General features: G+C 37.0%; 1 protein-coding gene across 1 annotated transcript; it reads left to right on the forward strand.

Moving 5' to 3' along the window:
* On the forward strand, window positions 1-27,934 carry tasp1 (taspase, threonine aspartase, 1). The gene is made up of 14 exons (XM_053480295.1): window positions 1-119; window positions 1,918-2,135; window positions 4,038-4,105; window positions 9,779-9,847; window positions 11,194-11,314; window positions 11,825-11,909; window positions 12,107-12,186; window positions 12,744-12,850; window positions 15,715-15,852; window positions 16,007-16,085; window positions 16,291-16,401; window positions 17,815-17,922; window positions 18,089-18,162; window positions 25,498-27,934. The coding sequence occupies exons 2-14, from the start codon at window positions 1,991-1,993 to the stop codon at window positions 25,588-25,590; spliced, it is 1,278 nt and encodes a 425-aa protein (XP_053336270.1). The 5' UTR covers window positions 1-119; window positions 1,918-1,990; the 3' UTR covers window positions 25,591-27,934.
* The last annotated feature ends 64 nt before the right edge of the window (window positions 27,935-27,998 follow it).

Below are 27,998 nucleotides of genomic sequence, written 5' to 3' on the forward strand. Positions count from 1 at the left end.
GAAAAAAGAAGCAGCCCGACGTTGCTAGCTGAATTGGAGAGAGAGGTGTAAGTTGTTAGTGCAGCAGAACATCAGCTCTAATGATGTATTTACACCTTAAACACTGCGAACTCATTGAGGTACTGACTTATATATGTGTTTCGGTTTTTATAGATGTTTTTGAATGATTAATGAGATTGTATTGAATATCTGCGACGTTGTTAGAAACGCAGTAATGTCTAACATTAGGCTTCAGCCCAGTGTGATGCTTCAGTAGTGATGAACATCATGACATTTTAATTTTTCTAGCACACAGAGCTTGCATTTAAGAAGTTGTGAGAGTTTAAACTTACAGTCTGCCTGGTTTCTGTCTACACCATGCTTTAGAGTAATGTGTATAAAGTATAAGCATTAAAAAGCCTGATTCAGATTAAATGTTAAGCTGAGTCAGATAGATGAATGTAGGCTACATTAGGTGAAGAGTGTCCTGTGTAACTGCAGTCCACAGATCATGTTTCTGTCTCAGTTCTGTTCATGATGCAGCAGTAATGAATCAAAATAAATAAATAAATGTGACATTCTTTATATCAAATACATTTATTTCAACTCATTACTGTTATTCATTGATTGGAGGCATTGGTGTCTCAGTGGTAGGTCTCTTACGGCCCGGGTTTGATTCCCACCCAATGTCTGTAGTTGATTAAATACAAATGCACACCACATTTTTTGACAACCATTTATCATTTTACTTGCACTTCCCAATTATGTGCCACTTTGTGTTGGTCTGTCACATAAAAGTCCAATAGAATGCATTTACGTTTGTGGTTGTAACATGATAAAATGTGGAGCGGGTATGAATACAGTGTTTTTGGATCGTGACATCCTTAGCACACAGGTGATGTAATGTACACTGACAGAGGACGGCAAAGTCTTGCTTTTCCATTAATGCTGCTATGACAAAAATGTCAAACTATTACTTTTCTTTGTCTTTCGGCTATTCCCTTTCAGGGGTCGCCACAACGAATCATGTGCCTCCATCTAACCCTATCCTCTGCATCCTCTTCTCTCACACCAACTAACTTCATGTCCTCTCTCACTGCATCCATAAATCTTCTCTTTGATCTTCCTCTAGACCTCCTGCCTGGCATTTCAAACCTGGCAGTATATTCACCATCTCTCCCCTGAACATGTCCAAACCAACTCAATCTGGCCTCTCTCACTTTATCTCCAAAACATCTAACATGGGTTGTCAAACTATTACAGTTAGCTTTATTCTTGGTCCAGGATTGCAGTACCCATCTCTAAACAGGCTGCAAAAAAAAAAAAATTTTTTCAAGTTAGGAAACATACACTCTGTTACACTGCATTACTAATTTAAGGTTTGGTGGCACAGAGACCTTGCACTTACAGGGTCGGGGTTCGAGTCCCACCTTGGGGTCTGTGTGCATGGAGTTTGCGTGTTTTCCTCGTGCTTGGTGGGTTTCATCCGACAGTCTATAGACATGTAGGGTAGACTAATAGGCATTCCCGAATTGCCCGTATTGTGTAAATGGCAATCAGGTGTCAAGCTGGCAACCCGACCCTGTAAGTAACTGCCACAGAATCGGCAAATATATCTCAATGCCCAAACCCCCCAGTATTGCCAGTCCCAAGCCCGGATAAAATGGGAGGGTGGCGTCAGGAAGGGCATTCGACGTAAAACCTCGATGGGAGCAGCCGTAAGACAGCGATAGACTGCTGCATTATGAACAGAATTGCATGGTGTATTGAAAGACTGTTAGTCTTACAGTTAGCTCTGGTTGCTAGATGAATTTAAATGTTATGATGTCTTAGAAGTAAAAAGAAAACTGCATTAAAAAAAAATTAACATTTTTTTTACTCTACATGTTATGCAAATTTTTTTTTTAATTTCCTTTCATGTCCATTTCTGTTTTTTAGGGATCAAAACGCCAGTATTTACATGCTGTGAGTGATTGGTAGACCAAGATGCAACTGCTTCTGCGCACGGGTCATGGAGAAAGCGATAAAATCAACAGGGTGCGAAGGGAACACACCTCCACTGAATTATTTAAGAACTATACAGAATAACAAAGAGCAAAATATAGAGATCTCCAGCAAAGACAACAGAGCTGTAGGCTTTGTGTTGGTCCATGCAGGTATGAGATTAAATGTTTTAAATGAATAGCAAAAAACAGATTTATTAGGCATTTTTATAGGCCTGTGTTATTATCTCATTATGTAAAAAAGAGACTTTCAACATTTTTAGAAGATTCTTAGATTCTTCTTCTGCTGTAAGGTACATGTGACTGTATGGTTCACTGTGCTGTATGGTACATGTGTGACAAATACAGATAGTCTTGAATTACCAACCAACCTCGGTTTTACTTTTGTTTTAATCATGGAAGTAGCTCTTGTGTATTTTACCAAAAAACATATCTTGCAGTGCACTTGATACCAATATTTACAATTATATACTTCTATCCGGGAGCACGAAAGAAAACAGCTATCCTGATGGTGAATAATCCTAATTTTAAAAAATCCTTAACTAGTACGTAAGTTAGGGACTACCTACAAGTTGAATGTTATCTTGTCTGTGTGTTGTGAGTTAAACCTTGAAAATGACAAATGTTGTCAAAAAAAACTGATTATGCTTTTCTATTAGCATCTTTGCTTGTTGTTCTTAAATCCACATTTGCAAACAGTGGAAAATGTGTGTATACATTTACTGAGCACTTTAATAGAAACACTATACTAATACAGGGTAGGACCGTCCTTTGCTTTCAAACAGCATCAATTCTTTGTGGGATTGATTCTACAGCATGTTGGAAGTGCTCCTTGTGACATTTTGTGCCTGGGTTGACGTGGCAGCTTTGTGCCATTCCTGATGATTTTTCAGGTGCACTTTGATGTTGCAAATATCCTGATATAGTTTGTCAAAAGTGTGGGGTTAAATCCAATGATTGGCAAGGCCAGTGGAGGACAGTACACTTATTGTTATATCCATGAAACCAGCTTGAGACATCATTTGCTTTGTGACATCATGCCTAATCAGGCTGGAAATAACCGTTAGAAAAATTATCGCTCTAAAAGGAAGCACAGGGTCAGCTGCCAGACTTATATAGGTTGAAGCATTCAGTTTTAAATTGTGCCAAGAGAACATTAACCAGAGCATTATTTCACCCCACCAGCCTGAACTGTTGGCACATGATATTGACATCAAATTCTGAACCTACTATCTGTGTGCCTCATCCGAAATCAAGATTTATCACACCAGGCATGTTTTTAACTGTCTTTACCTGTCCAGTTTTGGTGAGCCTGTCAACTGCAGCCTCAGCGTTCTGTTCATAACCTTATGAGGTCTTCAGGTACCTTAAGGTTTGATGCATTTCGAGATGCTTTTCTGCCCACCATAGTTGTTCAGAGTGATTGAGTTACTGTAGCTTTTCTGTGAGCTTAAACAAGTCTGGTCATTGACTTTCTCATTAACTTGTTATTTAAATAGAAATTACATGGCAGAAATAATACTTTAAACATTTTAAACTTTTGGCCAAAAGTTTGTGGACACCTGACCATCCCACCTAAACATGCTTAATAAACATAACAATCCTAATTTACTTTTGTTGTTTGTAACAATTATCCCTTTTTTAAAAAAGCTTTCCTCTAGATTTATGAGCATTTTTTCAGCAATAAATAACTAATGAGGTCAGGTACTGATGAACTAAATGCAGTTGATGTTCCAATTAATTCCAAAGGTGTTCAGTGAGGTTCAGATCAAGGGTTCTGAGAAGTCTTTTTTAGGTCTTCTGCTTTAGCCTTGCAGTTTTGCTTTGTGCACAGGGCCATTGTCATGCTGGAACAGGTTCAAGTTTCTAAGTCCCAGTGTAGGGAATGTGTAGTGCTACAGGATACAAAGACATCCTGTACAATTGTGCGCTTCTAACTTTGCGGCAACAGTTTTTTATATCTTGTAGCTTGTACGTTATGTTAAAGCTGTTGGTATTGATGGTCTGTTATTTAATACTGAAATACTGATGTTTTCTTTTCCCTTCTTTATGCAGGGGCAGGTTATCATTCTGAATCCAAAGCCAAGGAGTATAAACATGTGTGCAAAAGAGCCTGTCAGAAAGTTAGTACATTTCATATCTTATTAATCTTGTGGTCCAACAACATAAGTGATTTCCAGGTTTGTGTTTCCATGGTGTGCAGTTGTGTATGTATATGCACTTAATGTAAAACATCTACACACCCTTGTTGAAAATTTTACTTCTTTTCATGGAAAAAGTTAAACCAAGATAAATGATGTCAGTATTCTATGTCTAACAAAATTCAGATGTGCACAACATAAGTTGAACTTTTTTTAAAGCACTTTTTGCTTGCAAGACAGCGCTTTTTTCTTCCCTCTAACAAGACATCATTATTTAACAATTTTACAGTGGTACTTCTGCATACACATGCACCAATTAAAAAATTTTCACCTTACGATCTGAAATTTCAACAATCCAGGAGCCTTTTTTTTTTTTTTCATTTTTGCAAGATTTAGTGAAGACATAGCACCTTCGGGCCCAAGAATGTTAGCAAGCATGGTAGCAAAAAAAAAAAAAGGAGCCGCTGTCAGTTTGGTTTTTAAAACAGCTGGTGCCAAGAGTAATCATAAATTACGGTTACGTGAGGATTATTGTCTATTTACTTCATATTTAACTACATTTACATGTCTTTTCTAAATGTTTTGATTGTTTTTAGGCAAAGATATGATTATAGTGTTGGAAATTGGTAATATTGGTAATATTTTTGGGTGACTGAAACGGATTATGTGCATTTACATTATTTTCTAAAATGGGAAAATGTGTTTTGCAATCAGTGTTGGGTGTAACTAGTTACAAAGTAACTTTTATTTATTTATTTTTGTTACTTTTTTCATCTAACAAGTAATCTAATGTTTTTTTTTTAAGTTCTCTAGTTATTTAGTTAATTTTTACTAAAATGTTGTTGTTGGTCTTTCGGCTGCTCCCGACGAGGGGTCACCACAGCGTGTAATTAGTTATTTAGACAATTTATGTAAACCGTAAGCCAGATAGCAGTCATTCCCAATCCCTCAGTGTGTGTGTGTGTGTGTGTGTGTGTGTGTGTGTGTGTGAGAAAGTTTCCGTCCCCGATAACCTGCCCCCCTCTTTTATTTCTGCTGTTATACCCCTATCTCACCTATGCAGTTTGACTTTGCAAGGACCGACGCGCAGAAAGATGGAAACCTAATCACAGCGCCAAAACTCGCGGTGAATCATGATGAACCGTACTTTTTGTACAGCCACAACGTGAAACCGCGTAGGTGAGATAGGGGTATTAGTAGTCAACAGATTATTGGCCAAACTTCGCTGAGTGATGATGGTAGAATAATTATAAAGGTCTTGACTAAAACAACATGCATGAGGAATCACAAGGAGTTTTAATTTTCTGCAATGGAAAAGTACTCGATCCAGTTACTTTTATCCGAAAATAATGCTGTAATGTTAACTTGTATATGTGCACATATGATTATATATATGAGTAATTTTGTAATGTAATTAGTTACTTTAAAAAGTAACGTCCCCCAACCCAACAATATGAAATTTCACCCTAAGAGCTCGCCCCCGGAATGGATTAAATTCGTATGCAGAGGTACCGCTGTATTCACTGCAAGTTCCACATCTATTATATTGCATGGGAATCCCATGTGCACAGCCCTCTTCAAGGCAGTTAAATTTTTAGGTCCCTGGTAAATGTAATTTAAGTGGACTTGCATGAAAGGAGATTCCATCTAGCTACCAAACCTTATGTTCCAAACATGTGAAGAATATGCACGAATGTTATCCAATACAGTGAGTGATTAGTATTTGCCAAATATTCCTACAGCCACTTCAAACCCTACCCTTTCTTTAACAAGTTATTATATGTCTCAAAGGTTCCCCAAAGGGTGTCTGTTAATGCTCTAGCATTTTCAGAAAATGTATTTTTTTACCTTAAACTTCCTTTGTTTCACTCCTTTTTGAATGTGGCATTTCGGTGTCTGTTTATACAAGCTCCTGCTAAGCTATGCTCACCAGAGAACAAAAGACCTGAGAAATAAGCCAGGGGAAGGGTTTTCCATAGATGACGTCACATAACGGGGACAATCTAATTAAATTGTTTAAATGACAAAAAGTGAATTTTGCATAATAGATCTATGTTAGTGTAAGTCTCTTTGCAGCCTTTTTGTCCTCGTTTGTTTGTTTTCCACATATTTATCCCGTATAGAATTTATGTTGCTAAAATATCAGACATAAGTTATCTGGTTTATTTATTTATTACATTAAAAACCCCTACACCCTACATCCTTGTATCTACTGTGCATTTGTAGATGGCAGCTCCTATCTTCAATACTTAATTCATTTATTCATTCATTCATTCATTCATCGTTGTTTTAGGCTTGTAGGTTTTTTTTATATAAATTAAGCATGCCATGGAAAATGCTGGTGAGAAAGCAGGAAAGTTCACATATACAAGGATCAGCTGCTGGTACTCAAATCCAGAGTGCAGAGCTGGATTCAAAATAAAGGCAAAGTGGAGATGCTACAAGCCCTTCAGTTACCTCTAGCATCCTAGGAAAAATGTGTCTTTTTGCAGTAATGATGGAAAGCTCCATGCACTGATTGAGACCCATAGTGAGTATCAGCTGTTCATCTTGTTTTACTCAGAAAATGCTACAGAATGCTTCAATTTCCTGGCTTTCAGGCTGTGAGATTGGACTGGTAAGAAGGAAGCGGTTGTACTGTGTGCAAAACAGCTGCTGTAATCCTGGGCAAATTGATAATATAATATAAATCAAAAATTGCAACTGTGAAGCAGTACGATCATTACCCAAATGTTAAACATCATTCTCTTGCGATCATCATTTACCTCTGATCGACAGCTGACACAGATCACGCTTTTGATGTCATAAACTTGTATCGCAAACTCAACATACAAACTATTTTGCTGTCATTTCTGGGAATTATAATCATACATAACTCTCCAAAGTTTCACCAGTTTGTGGTACAAGTGGAACAGGTCACTGGATTTACTAGAGACAAATGTGGGGGAAGGTTTAACCATGACCTGGTTTTACTGACAGTTACCATCCTGCTATCCTAAGGCAGTCTGTGACAAAGACCAGGAGGAGATGTCACTAGAGGCAGAGCAGGCACTGTAGCTCTGTTTTAAGACCAGAGACTGCGAAGTGTTATGTGAACCAGTTGGGGAAGAATAGCAGACATCAGTTTCTACATGGACACTATAGTTCCAGACAGGAAAGTGTTTTGTTCCTATAATAACAAACACTTGATCACCAAAGAACTGAACTAATAAATAAAAATAAGCAGGCTTTTATGGATTAGTTGGTGAAACTCAAGCCAGTTGTGCGCTTCTGCATTAGGTCTACACAGCAGGTTTCACATAGTTAATGTATAGCTGTGTAACCTGTGCCATAGCCTGAGGTGCTTCTCCCCAGAAATGAAGCTATGTGTAGCTAACCCTAGCTTCTTCTACAATTCCATTTTTGAACTGAGATGAAAGTTAAATGAACACAGACCAAATCAAGGAGACACTAACTGGAGTTAGTAAGTTCATAAAAATGTGCTTTTGTAAGGTTTTATCGCCACACTACAAAGACCGCCAAATGACAGCAAAGTCTTGGTATGGATCCTTGTCACTTCGGTCTCTTTGCTCCAATTCCAACAAGATTCACTCAGTTTTATTCACCATTGTTTGTTGTACACCAAAAACCCCACTACCATCTAGCGTTTTTTCGGCGTAATTGCATAGTAACACCGACATATCAGTGCACAAGTATAAATTCTCATAATGGTAAAGGCCACTTCTGTAGCCGACAGTGTAGATTCTGCATGGACCTGATGCAGAAGCATAATGGGGCATGCAATGTTGTAGTCATCGCAGGTGTCTTTGTAGCTGGGAAGACAGTATGAGAGCTAGAGATGCAGAAAAGAAGGACGGATTCATCAGGCACTAATCTTTGAATAGTTTTAAGCTGGAGTTATGGTCATGACACTGGTGACATGTGTAAAAGTATTATCTTAACAGCACTTTCAGGGACGTATACAGAGACGTGCAGCTTAAAGTGTTTGAGTTATCTCAGATCATAGTCATTAATGAATCTTTTTTCCAGCCACATTTATTTTGTGAATTTGATGGCTCATCACTATCCTTCCAGTTTTAATAATATATTGAAGCGTTTTTTTTTTTTTGTGTGCCAATAATTTGAAACACATCTTTTCCATGACCAAGGTTTTTAAAACTCACAGAAAAATCTGAACTAAAAAATAAAAATAGTTTACTCTTATCGAACCTGCCTGTGTTCTTCCTTTATTGTTCCAACAAGTCTAATCACTCAACAGTAACCTGAACAAAGCGAACTTCATGTTAACTAAAACACATTTCACGTCATATAATCTCACCATATTGTACACAGTTATTCAAAGGATTTATTTGTGGTTATACTATCCAGCACCAGGATGGGTTAATTTGTGAGTCTGGTTCCACTGAAGGTTTCTTCATCATGTCATCTCAGGCAGTTTTTTCTTGTCACTGTCAACTCGGGCTTGCTCGTTAGGGACAAATTGCTATAAGAGCACATATTTATTTTTACCTTTATATCCAGAATATATTTCTGTGCTGCTTCTTTGCAACAATTTTCATTAATAAAAGTTATTTACAAGTTAAATTCAATTAAACTGCATGTATACATAATTTAGGAATATAAAAAAAAAATAAAAATAAATAAAGCTGAGTTTCCTGTTACATTGGAATGGGATATATTGGGTAGCAAGCGAACAGTCAGTTATCCAAGTTGATATTCCTGGAAACAAATTAATTGTGCAAGCACACTGATCTACACAACTTGACATGACATTTTGACATGGAACTAATTGTGTTGGCAAGACAACCAGGGCATGCATGCTTTTTTTTGTTATAATTATTATCAATAATAATTATAACAGTCATAAATTTGATAAATAAGTGCCCAAATGCAAATATTTTAATTAGCACATCCTTTACTTTAATCACTGAACAATAACAGTAACAAACAAAAAACGAAACTTTTACAAATTAATGAAAAAAGTGACTATAAGCATTGTAATAGACTGCATTACAGCCTGCTTGTTCATTTTCACTAAGTGATGTCAGGCTCGCTAAAGCTTTGTGTGACACAATAGGAGAAAGCTTAATTCAGACATTGAGCATAAATTACACTCACATTCTGTGTTCAAGATACATTTTTAATAACATTTTTAATAAAAATTATTAGTTTCTTTTGTGAGAGAATAATGATACGGCCACAACAATATTAATAACAGTATATTGTCTCTTAGGCTACCATACTTAAACAAACATTATAATCATCCTTACCTATTCCATTTAGCGGCACCCCTGCAAAATCAATGTCAAATAAAAAAAAAAAATAGAAAATTATATATGTGGCAGACAGTGTTGATATTGTTGTAAACCACAAATAAATCAGTGCATGTAAAACACCTTGCTGCAAAAGTATTTTTGCCAAAAACAGCAGTTTTTGGCAAAAATAGTTTTACTGTTATGGCTGATAAATGTAATGTAGGATGAAAACTAAAACAATCCCGAGTATCACTATGATTACAGTAGTCAATAAAGTAGATAGTTGTTTGCTGTTCCATGTTGTGTTTGGTTACTCCGGTCAGTAATTGTCGTACATTATCTCTCTCTTTTTCTCTCCTATAATAATAAAGATAGTTATTATTGTTGTTTTATTTTGCAGGCTATGGAGAGGTTGAGAGATGGTGCTATGGCAGTGGAGGCAGTGACTGCAGCTCTTATAGAGCTAGAGGTGATGCCATTGACATTTCTCTTCAACTTGTTATTATTGAGTAATAAAAACCTTATTAATAAAGTTGTGTAAAACTAAGCACTATTGTGGTTGCTTTAAGGGATAGTGTATGTGAACAGATTTGCTTTTTCACAAGATTACAAAAACCTTCTTCACATATTAGATGTCTATTGCACACTCCAACTTACCTGCATATAAACATCTGGGCCCGTATTCACAAAGTTTCTTAAGCCTAAAAGTTGTTCCTAGTGACCGAATTTAAAAAGAAATTCTTACAATTGTGACATTTTCTTAGAATTTACCCTTAAATTTAGGACTAAATCTTAGTAAGGATAAAAATGATTCACAAATCATTTTAGACCTAAAAACAGCTCCTAAGGTAAAAATTGTTAAGAGTAGAGAGGAGGACTTTTAAGAGGCTTAAGAGTTTTTATAGCAGAGGACAAAATGGCGGGAAAAATAAATATTCTCCAACGACTGAACGTAAAGCTAAAAGTAAACACTGCTCTTCTGTCTAATTTGGTTTTCTTGTTCTTTTACTTCCTTCCATCTTTTTTGGATTGCTACATAGCATTTAAAAGTGCAATTTAAACAGACTGTCCTGCAATCATGTAAATTGGTAATCATGCAAGTTGAGCCATTTTGCTCCCATTAATCTGAAATGTAATAAAAATCAGTATGATAAATAAATTTAAGAACTTAAATATAGTAACTTCTGTGTTTAAATTGGTTGCTTCAAAGGTAGACACATTTTCACTAAACTTTTAGATATTAAGCCTATAACAGAAACTTTGCATAAAGGTTTTCATACTTTCCTTCCTCAGAGTTACTCTGAGAAGTTTTCTAAACCACTTTTAGTCTAGGACTCCCAGATAGGACTTTTTAAGCTAAGATAGAAGCTCTCTGAAAGAAGGCTAATGAGCTTTTTAATACGGGCTCTGTTTCACATGAAATATGTTATTGTCTATGGTGGTTAGAACTCCAGACTGTGACCATTTAGTTGCAATTTGCCATTAACTTGGTGCAATGTTGTGACTTGCAAATTTGGCTTCATATGTTGGCTTTAATTTGTTGGTCCTAATTGCAAGCAATTTGGAAACCAGTGTTTTGTAAAAGAACTTGCTATGTCTCTGTATGTTTGAACACAAAGTATCAAGGTATCTTGCAATGTACCTTGAAGGTCTCCTGTTATATGGCCATTCCTAAGGTCCAAATTACAAACAGTATAAGATCAAAATGCCTTCATTGTGTGAACCTGATGTATAACAGCAGAAGGATGAACCATGAAGGAAATCAAAAGTCTGCCCAAGTGTAAATTTATCTCTATACTTTTCTTTTGTTTGCAGGATTCACCCTTTACCAATGCTGGTACGGGCTCCAATCTAAACCTGGTTGGGGATATAGAATGTGATGCCAGCATCATGGAGGGAAAGTCATTAGATTATGGAGCAGTTGGTGCTTTAAGTGGTGGGTTGATTTCAAATTTTTTTAAATACATATTATTTTACATACAATCTAGATTTTTAAGTGCTGTTTTTTTTTGTTTTGTTTACTGTGCAAGACTTGTATAAAAATATATTTTAAGGTGAAGCATAAATGCCCTTAGTTGTGATGTGATGTTGCTCAGGACTATTTGCACTCAAGTCTGTTACGGATTTAAGAATTAAAAAAATGGTAAATAAATATTGAATACAAAAGGGGCATATTGTACTCAACTGAACATATTTTATATGATATAGTTTTTACTCTTATTTATATTTAAACTCATATTCAGAGGAGTTTTACTTTACCCTGATCTATGTATGCTACATTTGGATGTTCTCTAATGTATGAGCTTCAACAAAGTAATGATTTTACAGTGACCTAGTATTATATGCCGTGTCACTTCCTTACTTTTTTTTCTGAATCTGATGTGAATTTTAAACATTAGCTTTATCAGGAATGTATGCATTTTCCAATTCTGCTAATATTTCTCAGGAATTAAGAATCCAGTATTGGTGGCCAGAACGCTATTGAATGAAGCACAGAAAGGGAAGCTTTCAGCTGGAAGAATTCCTCCTTGGTAGGCTTTTTATATAATTACTAAAACATAAAATAAAAATGGTTTAATTTTTTTGTTTTCTGTAATATAGTTTTGTATCCAGTTAACAAGGGCTAATCTCATTCTACAGGCAGAGGTACTGTGTACTTATACCATGTATATTTCAATTCTCGCTGGTTTAAAGTAAATTGGATCTTTTTTTATTTAATATTTTTTAGTTTTTTAGTTGGAATTGGAGCGCAACAGTGGGCTGTTAGTCATGGTATACCTCCATGTCCTTCAGAGAAGATGGCCACCAGTAAGTATTCTGTAAAATAACTATAATGAGTTTGACTGGTATAAAATAAGTGTCCTAAATTCTGTCTGTTTAGATACAAACACCAATATAAAGACACATTAATATTCAAGGCATTTTATTTTACTATTTTAAAATACATATGTAAAAGATTATAATCAGGAAAAACTATCTCAAATAAATAACAATATAATAAATGTTTGACCTAAAGCATGTTTTAAATGTTATTAATGTTTATATTATGCTATATTATAGTTTTATAACTAGGACACTATTCACTAGTAATTAGTTCAGCGTAATACAAGAAATATAAGAAAAAAGTAAAATCAGAGTGTGCTAATGGTATGATTTTGGGCCTTGTGGATGTTTTGTTGAATAATGGCATATGAGGGTAAGCCAGTTAAGGAGGGAGTTGCAAAAGTCTATTTTGCCTTAGTGTCGCTGGTTAAGTGTAGGTTAAAACTGCAGCTTTTAGACCTAGTAGTTATACCCTAGTGAGACTACATTGGCGAGGGAAACATCTAATATTAAATATTTATATTTCTTTTGAAATATTTCAGAGTGTAGCTTGTCAGCATACAAAAGGAATAAACGAAAGATGGAGATGGCAGAGAAGATGGAACCAGAACTTAACTCTCTTAAGAGGCGACGACAATCAAGTGGAACTGTGAGTTACCTAATAAAAGCTAATTTCTATATCACCAACCAGAAACCTTGGGCAATAGGAAACAAGTGCATCAGTCTCTGGTTGGTGGTACACATTAGATGCGGTTAAGGGTTAGATGCAGTTTAGGGAACACTTAAGGGTTGTGATCTGTGTACACATGAACTAGAGTCGAATTGTCACCGAGGTATTACAGAATGTTGCAAGGCCATCAGCAAGGCAAGGGCCTCCTTCTCGATGGTCCTAAAGTTGTGCTGGTGCTTCAACTTTTTGGAGAAGTAGCATACAGTGTGATCTACCACATAGTCATCCTCATGACTTAACACAGCGCCAGCACTGGTACGACTGGCATCTAACCTCCACCTTGAAGGCCCTCCTAGGATCAGGTGCAAAAAAAGCTGAAGAGGACGGTATTAGTTTCACTTAGTTCAAGGCAAACTGGTACTTAGGGGACAACTTGAACGCCACATTCTGGCATAGTGGTTTAGTGAGGGGTAAAACAACATCTTTTTTTTTTTTACACACAAAAACAACACTAATTACCAGCCATAGCTATACTCATAACTGTCTTGAGGTCTCATCATGTCTTGAGGACTGGGAATGTGCTAACGAATTTGGATTTAAATGGCTTTGCAATTCCTTACCCAACCATGTCCCCAAGATAAGACACTCCTCCCTATCCAAACTCACATTTATCCAGGTTCAAAACCAAGGAACCTTCTGAGAGACATGTAAATATATGTAAATAGGGGTTACCTAATTGGTGCATGATCACCTACGCTCTGTCATGCTGTATGATGGTTGTTTGTGACGGGACATTATAATTAGTGCTATGATGTCCTCCTAAAAAGATGCATGCAAATTTGCAACTTTCTCAGGCAAACGTTGCAACACATCTGAATTCATTAAATGAACTGAAGGTACACAATTTATAAAAAGATATAAGCCATTTACAACTGGGGATTACACAGTGTGACCCTACCCTTAGTGACAAAAGGAAACCACTGGAACCACAGAGGAAACTTGTTTTAACTTGTGGTGAGGTGTGTGTATGGTACTTCTTATGCAAGTTGATAAGGCGTATATGAGTTTTGGTCTGCAGTCAGGATTACTGACTTAGTGTAACTTAGTTTTCACTTCAGACTACTACATTTAGAGTCCAGTAAATCGTGTCTGATGTGAAGAACCAGGTATAGGCAATAAAGCTAAAACTTGATTTAATTCACACACCCACACAACGCGGGTACAACAACCTTGCATTAGTTTCCATTTTTCCAAGTTACCATTTTTGATGGTAGTACAGACTACCAGTTGAAGAACAATACCTCATGTTTTTCCAGTTTCAGTGAGTCTGTTTTCACAATATCCTCAGATTCTTGTTTTTAGCTGACTGGGTGAAACTTGATGTGATTGTCTGCTGTTGTTACCCGTCCACTTCAAGAATTGATGTGTTGTCTTCTAAGATGCCTTACTTAAGTTAAAAGAGTGCTTACTTAAGTTACCTAAAGACTTTCAGCTCAGACCAGTCTCACCATCATTCACCTCCAATCTCTCTCATCAATAGGATGTTTCAGGCTTATGTCAGACACGTGTCTGGCTGTGGCGGAGACAGATTGCCCCGTCCCCGTCCCCTACATTCTGTGTAAAGGTTTGGTGTGCCTATTATTGTGCTGCTGACACATACAGTAATTACCATTTAGTTATCTGCATAAATGTACTGGTTTATATATTTTAAGTGGATGGTGAGTTTATGTAGCCTATTGCAGTTTTACTTGCGAGACATTGATATTAAAATTAGTATAGCCTTACTTAATGTATTATATAATATAATGTTTGTAGATAAGACTGAACTATACTTGAAGTAGGATTAAAAATGTGTTGTATTCCTCTTTACCTTGTTATTTAGTTGCATGTACTCTGCTCACTGTTTTACATTACTGAAATTTTAAACAAGGAAATTACAAAACAGGCAGGATTTGACGATATTGACCAAATATAATTTCTATAAACCGTAGGATTCATCAGATAAATTAGTTATGGTTATACCGGATTTATCAAGCTTCCCTGTCTTTATCAGCATATATCACCTCAGAATATTTTGTCCAAACCATCAGTACTATGTTTGACAACTCGGAGTAAAAAAAATAATAATATAAGCAAATTGAATTGCGAATAATATATACACCAAATTTGATGTACCTAAAGGTCTTTGATATATTCTGCAGCTGGGAAATAGGACGTCTCATCAATATGGTATACTTAAGCAATGCCTAGCTGCTGCTCTCTCCTTAGGACAGTGGACATACTGACCTACTTTCACTCTTGCTGCGTCCAACAGTTTGTGTTAACCATTTTTAGAACATCTGTGACACAGATAAATATATATAGTTAAACGTTCTGATGCTGTTCCCATCTATTATCAACTCTTGTGGAAAGCCACCCGTTCACATAATCAAACATAAGCCTAAAGATAAAGCGGTCATATGTAGCAGCCCATAGCAATCACATTCCATTTTCTTCAATTGTACCCTAAACATTAAACCATAAAGTCCAAATCTAATATATATATATATATATATAAAGATTTGGACTTGTATATAATCTTTTTAAGCTGATAAGTAAAGGGAACTTCCCTTGGTGTCAAATCATATTTATGCCCCAAACAAACAAAAAAAAGTCATCAAAAGCCCTCATAAACACTAGGTTAGGGTTAAAAAATATTATGTGAACTTTGAGTATCTAAGGACCCTGGCTGTGTCAATAATTGTCACATGGATTTGTTGTACAATATTTACCCAATATTTATCTTAAGTAAACTGTATGATAATTCTGATGTACAGAACAATAATTAGCATTTCTTTCATCAGGTAAATGAAATGGTAGATTTAGAGGAGCCTTCGTCCCTGGACACAGTTGGAGCTGTTGTCGTGGATCAGCAAGGGAACGTTGCAGCCGCTGTCTCTAGTGGAGGTTTAGCTATGAAACACCCAGGGCGAGTGGGCCAGGTAAAAATCCCTGTTTCTTGCAGGTGCCTCTAACTGAGTAGTTAATAATAATAAATACTATTTTTATTTTCTTGCATTTTCAGCTGTCTTCTTGTAAAGGTTGTACTGCAGTAATAACAGTGATGTCTTTTGCATCTTAATCTCTTATTCTAAGGCTGCTCAGTATGGATGTGGCTGTTGGGCTGAAAATGCACATGATGATCGACCTTATTCTACAGCCGTGAGTACCTCAGGTATGAAAATAACCTTGCAGTGAAATAATATATGTTTGGTCTATTCTGTGCAATTGGATAAAAAAAAAAAAGAAAATACAATTTTCTGCTTGGATTTTATTTTGGTCATCCAATTTTAAGTAAGTTGGGAAAAGCACAAAGTATACATACACTGACTAAAGATTGTAATCTGTAACTTAATTATTGTTCTTGCTGATTGTCACAGGATGCGGAGAGCATCTGATGCGGACCATGTTAGCTAGAGAGTGCTCTACAGCTATGCAGGCTGACAACGCTCATCAGGCACTCCTGGAGGCTATGCAAAACAAGTTTATTGGTGAGTACCTCTTAAATTATTATTTATGTAAGCTGCATGTGAATGCCCGTCTGTATTTACCATCTGATACAATAGCATGATATCTAGGTGCAATTCCAATTAATATTGTGATGACAATTTTTTCCCAGTTTTGTTACAATTTTAAGAAATTGAATATTTAAAAAAAAGTTGCCATAACTTGAAAGTTTTATACTTTATCTTTATGCAACAGCTTCACACCTTAGTTGAACACAATTAATTAAATGTAGCCCATTTCTTATAACATTAGATTTTTCACCTAAAACCAAGCACAGTATTTCGTGTTCGAAAAATACTAACTTTAAATACAAGAGTTTAACATTTAACTTAAAATTAAACTATGAATGCATTTTTTTTACTGAGCAGCACATATCTTTTATGTTGTCTGGCATAATTATTTTTAAACAAACCTAGCAAATAAATCACACAGCCCCTAATGCGCGTTTCGAGACAAATTAGTGCTCGATTATTTGCAGCAATTGGAAGCTTGTGCACTCGGCACAGAATCGGTTATGTCCAGACAGTGTATGTAAATATATAGAACCAAATTTATGACACTAAAGCTTGATTATGTCATAAGCAACATAGAGTAAGTGGTACAGCAGCCACAGCATTAGCAAAGGTATTGTTTGTTTAAAAAAAAAAAAAAAAAAAAGACCCCTCTATGCTTCAAGATTCTCAGGATATAAATGTAAAATATAAATCGTATAGACAGTGCTATAGTGCCACCATTAGATTTATCAGGTTCATTACTCTTGTCTAAGTAAAGAATAGTACAGTAATACTGCACATTACCCAAAAGTCATGTATACAGTCTGTACTGTTTGGTCTGCACAAAAAGTTTTTTTCCATTCATTCCTGTGAGTAAACACCATACTGTAAACAGCCGATATGTGGCATCCATATGACCAACCAAAAAAAGCTGTTCACAAGTAAAAGAAGTGTCATTGTCATGGTGGTGGCGCACACAGACGCAGCAGCCTGGTGCTTATATCCTACTTCACATAGCTATTGTGGTTACTGCGTTGCTGCACTATAGTTGCGCTTTATTACATGCCGGGAAAGATGATGCCCTAATGATATCTTGTTGTTATTTATTGTTTGTTATTTAATACAATGACACTAAAGTTTAATTGAATTCTTTTAGTTGAGCACCTTAGACAAATTGGTCAACCCAAGACATATTTGAGAAAATATAAGAATGTATTAAATTATATTTAAAATTTATGTATATAGCGATTAATACAAAAAGAATTTTAAAAACGGTCCAAAGCTTTGTCCCTTATTTCAAGTTATTATGAGATGGTTTACCTCGAGGTAAGAAAAGGTATGATACATATTGAATATAACCTCTTAAAAGGCTGCATGAGTAAATGTAGAGACTATCTTTTACAGGGTCACCATTTTTGGCCAGTGAGGATGGTGTTCTAGGTGGCATAATTGTTCTGAGATGCTGTAGATGTGGAGAGGACCACAGCACTGGCAGTATGCAGGCATTACTGGGTATGTTCTGTAATCCTAAAGCAGCACAGCACGCATTCTCTACTGACAAATTTATTTGCAGCAATTATACATTTTAGCAATACAAAACACAGGACACTACCGTTCAAAAGGTTGAGTGTCTAATAATATTTATTTATTTATTTATTTTTTTGCGCCCACCATACAGTGGAATTTCTGTGGACTCATACTACGGAGAGTATGTGTGTGGGATACATGTCTGCAAATGACAGGAAAGCTAGGGTAAGGACATCATTAATGTTATTTCATTAACTTTCCATGAATATATATTTTCTTAGGGAAATTCCATTATCGCTGTTATGTTGTAACTCAATAAAGCTGAAATCAACCCTGGACCCTTAGGGTGCTAGACTAAGCCACATGAGTTCAGTGAATGCCTCCTTGTTTGTTGACTGTCACTTTGTGTCATATAAAGTCTCAGCTACAGTATGTCAGTAATTACAGGCCTAAGCAAATCATAAATGCAGTCCATTGGCATGAATGAACTAATGGAACAAATAAGTTTATCTAGCTAACTATATATAGATCATCAATACACTTTAATTTAAGTCTATTAAAAGTGCAGTTACAATCAACAAAATGTAAATTCTCAATGTACGCTATGTCCAAATGTGTGTGGGCCTGGTCAATCACACACATTTTCTGGCAAGCACACAAATGTTAAGAATACTACAAAATACTCCCACAAATGTGGGCCATTAATTGCAAACAAGATTTGTTAATTTGAACACACAAAAAAGTGATTTTTCTAACAAATTCATTTAAGCCCATGTTGCAAAAATGAGTACACCCCAATTATAGTCTTAGGAGAAAAGCCACACTTAAGACTACAAAATTCTAATTAACAGGCATTCAACCACAGGTGAGTCTAATGATTAATTTAAAAAGTGTCCAGCAGACAGGTGACTATAAAAGGGCATTACTTAACAAAGAAAAGCCCTTCCCATTTTATGATGTCAGCAATGGCTTCGCATGGAAGAGAAATGTCACAAAATCTGAGAAAGGAAATTATTTCTTTACACAAAAAAGGTGAAGGCTACAAGAAGATCAGCAAAGCTTTACATATCCGTCAAAATATTGTAGCAAAAGTAATCCAAAAATTTAAGAAAGATGAAAGTGCAACCATCTTACAGAGACATTCAGTTAACATCTCAACAGGAGCATCTTCTGATGAGAAGGGTTGAAGAAAATCGCCATGCAAGTTTACTGCAGTTAGCTAAAGCAGTAGAAAGCCAAAGTGGAGTGACCGTTTCCCGTGACACCATACGGCACACACTGCAGAGGAATGGCATGCATGGGTATCGTCAAAAATGGTTTCAAGTGAGAAAAAACCTTTCGATTAGAGATGTAGTTCTAATAATTGATGAGTCTTCTCCAAGAAATTCATGGGTCGTAAGACGAATAACGAAAGTGTTCCCTGATAAAAAAGGACTTGTGAGACTGTGTGCTGGTTAAAACTAAGACCAATACACTGGAAAGACCTATTGACAAGTTGTGCCTCATATGTGAAATGGACTGTTAATTATGTCATAACTAGTTATGACTTTTTCTTTGGTACGCAAAGATATAACACTCTAAGGCAAATAGTACACATTCTATATTTAAGGAAGCCCAAGGGGTCGTAAATTGAACTAGTAATTGACAAGATTCTTCTTCTGGTCACAGGCTGTTCTTTTAAACTAATCTTAAACTTGAACATGTCTGAATTGATGCACCACAACACCCCTAGAGCTCTCTCGATGGGAAGTGCATCTTTACTCAAATCCAAGTCTCTCATGTCTTTGATTCTTTCACTCTCAGGAATAGAAGTCAGTAAGGCACGACTATTACTTGCCCACTTGGTGAGGTGGAATCCTCCACTTGCACAAAGGTTGGTGAGATTGTTATATAACGCAACTGCTTGATCATGGCTCGAAACGGACTTCAAACAGTCCTCTACATAAAAGTTTCTAAGTGCTGTGTTGACTACCTTAGCAGATGCATTGCTGCGGTTTTCTTCTGCTGTTTTTCTAAGGGCGAAATTAGCAACACTTGGAGACGATTTTGCACCAAACAGATGAACGACCATCTTGTACTCAACCAAATCTTGATTTACATCTCCATTCGGCCACCATAGGAAGCACAGCAAATCTGTGTTTTTTTCTGGAACTCTCACCTGATAGTACATGGCTTCCACATCTGCCATCATGGCAACATCCTCTTGTCTAAAACATGTAAGCACTCCAATGAGTGAATTCGTCATGTCTGGTTCCTGTAGGAGCTTGCTATTCAATGATACTCCCTGGTAGCTGGCAGCACAGTCAAAGACCACCCTTAGCTTTTTCTTTTGAGGATTATATACACCATGGTGAGGTATATACCACACTTGACCATCTTGTCGACAAGAGTGAGGTGTCGGGATCTTGACTGCATGACCTTTTTCAAACATGTCGTTCATAAAGTTTAAATACTTCTTGTGAAAAGAGCGGTTATTCTTGAATTTTCTTTTGAGATTCAGTGCGCGCTGCATGGCTGCACTTGGGTTGTTGGGCATTTGAATAGCTGCTTTCTTAAAGACTGATATAGAAGTGATTATCGGTAAACCGTGTTAGACACAGAGTCTAAAAACTGATAATCCTCTTGTGACAACTCGGCCTTATCATCACAATTCCGTTCAAGAAAATCATGGTTATACTGTTGCATCAGCATTTGTTCCACGCTTTCGATGGAAATTCTGTTGGCTGTAACACTAGCCTGCTCGTTGTCATACATGCTTTCCTCTACCAATTCTCGAAGAGGTCCATTTAGAGTCCATCCAAGAGCAGTCTTTACTGCATATGGCCCTTTGTGCCTGCTGTTAATTACTTGCCATGGTTCTAGATCCTTATCCTTTGTTGCCTATGAGAATTTCAACTCCAGCATCAATCTGAGGCAATTTCACTTCACTGAGGTATGGCCACTTATTAATGTCGTGCTGTTGTGGAATGTTTTCAACTGAGACTGGGATGCTCTTTTGTGACAACACTCTGGAAAGTTCAACAAAGGTGTTTTCTTTCAGACCACTGACCTCCAAGTCAGTGAGCACATAGCTTTCTACTTGAACTTCTTCGAGTTCATGATGCTTAACATCATGTCAACTTTTCAGCCTTGAACATTTAATCGCCTTGCTAATGACTCTGTGCAGGAAGTAGCAGAACTACCTGGGTCCATAAAGGCATACACTTCCACTGTCTTGTCACTTTTCTTGGACTTTATTTTAACAGGTACTATGGAGAAAATGCAATTGTCTCCAGCCCCAGGACAGACGCTTGTTTCATTGTTCACTGTAGCAGGCAAGGTATTAACTGTTTCAGTTTCATCAACTTTTACCATTACCTGAGCTATGTCTTGTGCGGCAATGTGTAGCATGCGAGGATGTTTCTTTGAGCACGACTGACATGTGATTCTTCTTGTGCAGTCTTTGCTTAAATGTCCTTTTACTAAACATCCAAAGCAAAATCCATTCTTTCTCAAAAAGTCCAATTTGTCTTTATATGTCTTAGCGTTGAAATGATAGCATTCATCTAAGGTATGACTTTTCTCACAAAATGCGTTGAGTGAAAGCACTGATAACTAATGCACTTTGCTGTAATCAAGTCTTTATGATTTTTTACCAACCTGTTTTACGCCGGTTGCAAAGCTGCTACCTCTTTTTCCTTCTCTTTTTTAGCTTGGCTCTTTGAAATTTATTACAGTGTTACTTATCACTAGTCAGAACGTCCAGGTCTCCAAAGAGTGGATTTGACAATACTTTTGCTTGTCGATCAACGAATTCCACCACTGCATGAACTTGGCTCTTTTCCGACGGCGCTCCTCGTATTCGTATGCATGGACCCTCTATCTTTCATGCAATTTGTAGGGCAGTTTTGAGATAATAATCCTCATGTTGGTAGGATTATCTAACTCATCCATGTATTCAATGTCTTCCATAACATTGCTGCAAGTTACCAGAAACAGGGAGAAAGCGCTTAATGACTTTCCATCCTCTGACTTTATTTCAGGCCATTTGAATGCCTTTTGCATTAGTGCTGTTGCAATTCTTATCTCATTTCTAAACCTGTCGTGTAACAATTTCATTGCTTCTGCATAACCACGACGATCTGGCATATGCTGGCAGCTCTTCACAAGGTCTCTAGGCTCTCCTCTAGTTTACTGCTCAAGAAAGGTTAACTTATCAGCATCACTATCAGCTCTAGATTTAATGTTCAAACGCCTTCATAAAAGACCTGAACTCCAGCGGGTCTCTATGAAACAAAGGAACGTCGCGCTGAGGTAAAGAAAATTGCCTTTGACTATTCGCAAGCATTTCTGTGATATCTGTCTGACGTTGCATCACTGAAGCTCTACTGTATCCATATTATGGAGTGAATATTCGTTGTCTTGGGTAAACTATTCCTTAAAAAAAAAAATTTCCTAGGTCTTTGGGCTGCCTCACGACGTAATGACATTCGGCCATATTTTGATGACACACTGTACTTGTCATGTTCATTATGTTCCGATTTGGGAACATATGCACCACTCGATTCGATGACCACTCTGTCTTGCGGGATGTTCTCGTTCTTTACAATCCTGATACACCTTTAATGTAGCATGGAACATTGCAAGCGCCGTTTCGATTTTCAGCTTTTCAATTTTAGCCTTTAATTGTGCTTCCTTAGTTTCTAACGCCTGCCGTTCTTCTAGGGTCGCTGCTTTAACCAACAGGGCTGCTCTGTTGGCTTCTTCTTTAAGACGAGCTGAGGATTCTGCAGATGTTGAGGACCTTTTGGATACTGCTGCAGCTACACTTCCAGGCTTATTAGAAGCGAGTGTCTTAGACTCCACCGTTCGTCCATTGGTGAAACTTCATCTTTGAATGTTTGAAACATCTACAAGCGGTTCTTAGTGTCTGCAATCCACAACTCCACTTTTGCTATGAATTCTGTGCAGCACAGCAATTTGGGCTGATACCAGTTGTACTGATCACGTTCGTGTTTTTCTTCACTTAAGCACAATCGCTTATTTACATTGCTTTCAATAAAGTCTTTTAGCAGCCCTTTGTACTTACGAAACTTAGTTTCAACAACATTCAAATTGCAAGCATTGTCCATAAGCAACTCTATTTCGTTGGATTTTGCAGTCAGTTGACTCCACTTGCCTTCTCTGGTGTTTATCATTTCGTGAAGCTTCTCTTCGAAACCTTTGTAGACGAGCGCCCTCACACGCTTAGACTCAGTAAAGGCAGCGTTGCCATCTTCGTCTGCCATAGCGAATTTCAAAGCAAGCAAATCCTTACTTTCGGTTTCAGTTACTTATCAACACTCCCCGTTCCCCTCCCTCGAACGACAGAGAAAGCTTTTGACTTTACATGTACGGGCATGTTATTCCACAAGTTATAACACATCTTTCTTATTGAACTCATTTACTCATGACTCGGACGTCCATGAATTCTTTGTCTCCTTGTTTATTTTTTAACGTCAAACGTTCAACACTTCCTGCATAAATCCACTATGGTAACAACAACTTATTTGCTGTATCTTATTACGTTTTTTTTATTACGGTCAAAAGCTTGTGTTCTCCACAACTTCCGTACCCTAACAACTTCTACCGTGCGTAATAGTCATGCAACTACGCAATTATGGAATGACGTCACAGGACAACTTACGATTATCATAAATGAATGCCTAACTAATAAACTTTAAATAAATACAACAACAGAATCCTAAAAAAAGGAAATATGGCTCTTACAGAAATGGTTGTACGACTGTTTGTGACCTAACAAAGAGAGGTAGGATAGAATTAAAAGAGAGAAAGATTAGAAAAAAAGAGAACTACATTTTTTAAAATTAAATAATTTTGCATAAATGGACAGATCTACAATTTGCATAGTTACAACAAATATAATTGAAATAGAAAAATATAAAATATAAAACTTATTGCTTGTAACTCTCCTCTACAAATGAATGTTTAAATTTACAGTGCATCCGGAAAGTATTCACAGCGCATCACTTTTGACGCATGTCACAGCCTTATTTTAAAATGGATTAAATAAATTTTTATCCTCAGAATTCTAAACACAACACCCCATAATAACAACATGAAAAAGTTTACTTGAGATTTTTGCAAATTTATTGAAAATAAAAAAAACACATGTACATAAGAATTTACAGCCTTTGCCATAAAACTCAAAACTGAGCTCAGATGCATCCTGTTTCCCTGATCATCCTTGAGAGTTTTTGCAGTTAATTGGAGTCCACCTGTGGTAACTTCAGTTGATTGGACATGATTTGGAAAGGCACACCTGTCTATATAAGCATGAAGCAAACCAAGCATGAAGTCAAAGGAATTGTCTGTAAATCTCAGAGACAGGATTGTCTCTAGGCACAAATCTGGGAAAGGTTGAAGAAAAATTTCTGCTGCTTTGAAGGTCCCAATAAGCACAGTGGCTTCCATCATCTGTAAGTAGAAGTTCGAAACCACCATTTAAACTGAGTGATCGGGAGAGAAGGGCCTTAGTCAGGGAGGTGACCAAAACCTGATGGAAGAACCTCTGCAGCAATCCACAAATCAGGCCTATATGGTAGAGTGGCCAGACGGAAGCCACTCCTTAGTCAAAGGCACATGGCAGCCTGCCTGGAGTTTTCCAAAAGGCACCTGAAGGACTCTCAGACCATGAGAAACAAAATTCTTAGGCCTAATGGGACTCTCTGGCCACTCTACCATATAGGCCTGATTGGTGGATTGCTGCAGAGATGGTTGTCCTTCTGGTAGGTTCTCCTCTCTCCACAGAGGACCTCTGGTGCTCTATCAGAGTGACCATCGGGTTCTTGATCAACTCCCTGACTAAGGCCCTTCTCGCCCGATCGCTTAGTTTAGATGGCCGGCCAGCTCTAGGAATAGTCCTGGTGGTTTCGAACTTCTTCCACTTATAGATAATGTAAGCCACTGTGCTCATTGGGACCTTCAAAAAAGCAGAAATTTTTGTAACCTTTCCCAGATCTGTGCCTCGAGACAATCCTGTCTCGAAGGTCCACAGACAATTTCTTTGACTTCATGCTTGGTTTGTGCTATGACATGAACTGTCAACTGTGGGACCTTATATAGACAGGTGTGTGCCTTTCCAAATCATGTCCAATCAACTGAATTTACCACAGGTGGACTCCAATTAAGCTGCAGAAACATCTTAAAGATTATCAGGGAAACAGGATGCACCTGAGCTTAATTTTCAGCTTTATGGCAAAGGCTGTGAATACTCATGTACATGTGCTTTCTCAAAAAAAAAAATTTCAATAAATTTGCAAAAATCTCAAGTAAACTTTTTTCATGTTCTCATTATGGGGTCTTGTGTTTAGAATTCTAAGGAAAAAAATGAATTTAATCCATTTTAGAATAAGGCTGACATAACAAAATGTGGGAAAAGTGATGCGATGTGAACACTTTATGGATGCACTGTAAGCTTTTGTAAGTATTTGGACACTAATCTAAATAAATGCTCTCTGTCTTTCTCTTTCTCTCTCTCTCTCTCCCTCTTTCTCTCTCTCTCACTGTCTCTCTCTCTAGGCTCATATATCTAGGCTGCCTCCTGGGGCTCTGGCAGGGCAGTCACTGGCAATTGAAGGTGGAGTATGTCGTCTAGGAGGTGCGAGAGACTGATCAGAGTAAATCACTTAAAAATAAATAAATAAATAAAAAGCAATATGCCTCTGCTAAAGTCATTATTGACAAGTGTGGGGAATGTGGCATCAATAGCAATATGCCTATGTGATAGTCTGGGGAATTTAGTATCATTTTAACATAAGCCACATCTTGCTAACTTTGATCACATTTTTAACATTTTAGTCTTAGTTTCTTTTTAATATTCCACAGCGCTACAGAATGAACAGGAATATAATAAGATAATAAAATATAACGTATACACTGATCAGCCATAACATTAAAATCACTGACAAGTAAACTGAATAAAATCCGTTGTTACAGTGGCACCCTTCATGGGGCGTGGGGGGGGGGTATTAGGCATTATCAAGCGGGCTAGTATAAGAATCTGAGCGACTATGACAAGGGTCAAATTAAGATGACTAGCCGACTTGGTCAGAGCATCCCTAAAACGACAGATCTGGTGTGGTGCACCAAGGATTTAGTGGTTCAATGACCGATGAACAAGTGACAGGGTCATGGGTCCCCAAAGCTGACTCATGAGAGTGAAGGCTAGCCTGTCTTGCCTGAGCCCACAGAAGATCCACTGTAGCACAAATTGATTAAAAAAAGTTAATGCTGGCTCTGATAGAAAAGGATCGGACACGCAGTCCATCACAAATTGCTGTTCATGGAGCTTTGTAGCCTTGTACTGATCAGAACGCCTATGCTGTTCACTGTCGCAGAATCCCTACAATGGGCACATTAGCATTTAAACTGGACCATGGAACAAAGTCGAAAAAGGTGGCCTTGTCCGATAAAACCTATTTTCTTTGCATCTCGCTTACCTGGGTAAAGATTTTACACCAGAATACACATGCAAAAAAGGCCAAGCCAGCAGCAGTAGAGTGATGCCCACGACAATGTTCTGCTGGGAAACCTTCAGTCCCGGTATTCATGTCACTTGTCATGTTTACACGTTCCACATAACAATGTTTTTTGCTAATAAAGTACACCCATGGCAGTGCTCCTCCCTAAAGACAGTAGCCGTTCTGTAGGATAATGCACTTTGCTGTGCTGCAAAAATGTTTCAGTAATGGTTTGAGCAATATAACAGTGAGTCCACGTGGTCACCTTGGCTCAACCTGCCTTAAAATTTCCAAGATTTAAATGTAACAGAGCATTTATGTAACCTGCTGGGCAAACCAGTCTAACCCATGTATCTGCTGCTGAAGTCTTGATGCCGCACACACAGCACACCCTCTAAGGTATTGTGGAGTCCACGCGTTTGTCAGATCTGTATTGATTGCACAGGGAGGACCTACACATTATACTGTAAAGCAGGTGGTTTTTATGTTGTTGCAGATTGGTGTATATGAATTACAGCTGTTCATTTTGGGAGCATGCCAGCAACATGAAAATAAACAGGATTGAATCGTTGAATAAGCTTAACAAAAAAATTCAAGCTGCTGCTCACGTTTTGCACAGATAAATTGTAAATGTATTTCTTCTATGTATCATACAATCCATATTTAAATAATTTTGCTTTGCGCTGTTATTAAATAAACTAAAATGAACCATACAACATCTTGACCAAAGCTTATTCTGACTATTGCGAAATTGCTTTAGGGCATCTTTGAATTGTTATTATGAGCATTGTTTCCATAAGGTACTATGGATCATAAATGCACCTTATCAGTTTCTGTTCTGTTGATACTTCCATTTGTCTGGGAATAGTTTAACAAAATCATCACATACAACATTAAATCGTGCTATTGTTTGTCTATTATTACTTGTATCTGTTGCACAAATTAACTTTTGGAAGCTAATGTCAAAGAGTTCTCGCAGTAGTATAATATTTTGGTAAAATATTTGCTGTGACTGTAACTTTTCCTGTATGTGTTGTTGAGCAGGGAAATACCTTTAGAAAGCATGACATGAATGTGCTAATTGTTCTAGAAATTAAAATTGCACTATTTTTGTATCAAATCTGGTGTAATGTATGCTATACAACTTTTACATGTATTTTGGTGCAGTGGAATTTTATTTACATATCATGGTTTAATGTAAGAAATTATAATGTCATAATATCTGTTAGATTCAATGCTATACATCAAGCTATCAGTCATTGCCAATATTTATTAATTTTCATCTTCATTAATGTTTCTAAACTACTACATAAAGGCATGTTAAGCTTTAAAAATGAAATATGTAATATAAAATGCTTTGTTTTCATATTGCCAGAATACAATTAACAGTCTTTGTAAAAGTGTATTTGCAAAGCTTTGACCTATAGTTTGTCCTTATTGTGTTATTTTTTTCCCTTTACCATGCTTTCTAATATAGTGAAATAAATTTTAGCCTTTTAAAAGCCTACTTTTTTATTATATCTTTTATCAGAATGTCATACAAAACACCAAAATGACTCC

This window comes from Clarias gariepinus, chromosome 20 (genome assembly GCF_024256425.1).
Source record: "Clarias gariepinus isolate MV-2021 ecotype Netherlands chromosome 20, CGAR_prim_01v2, whole genome shotgun sequence".
NCBI classification, from domain to species: Eukaryota; Metazoa; Chordata; class Actinopteri; order Siluriformes; family Clariidae; genus Clarias; species Clarias gariepinus.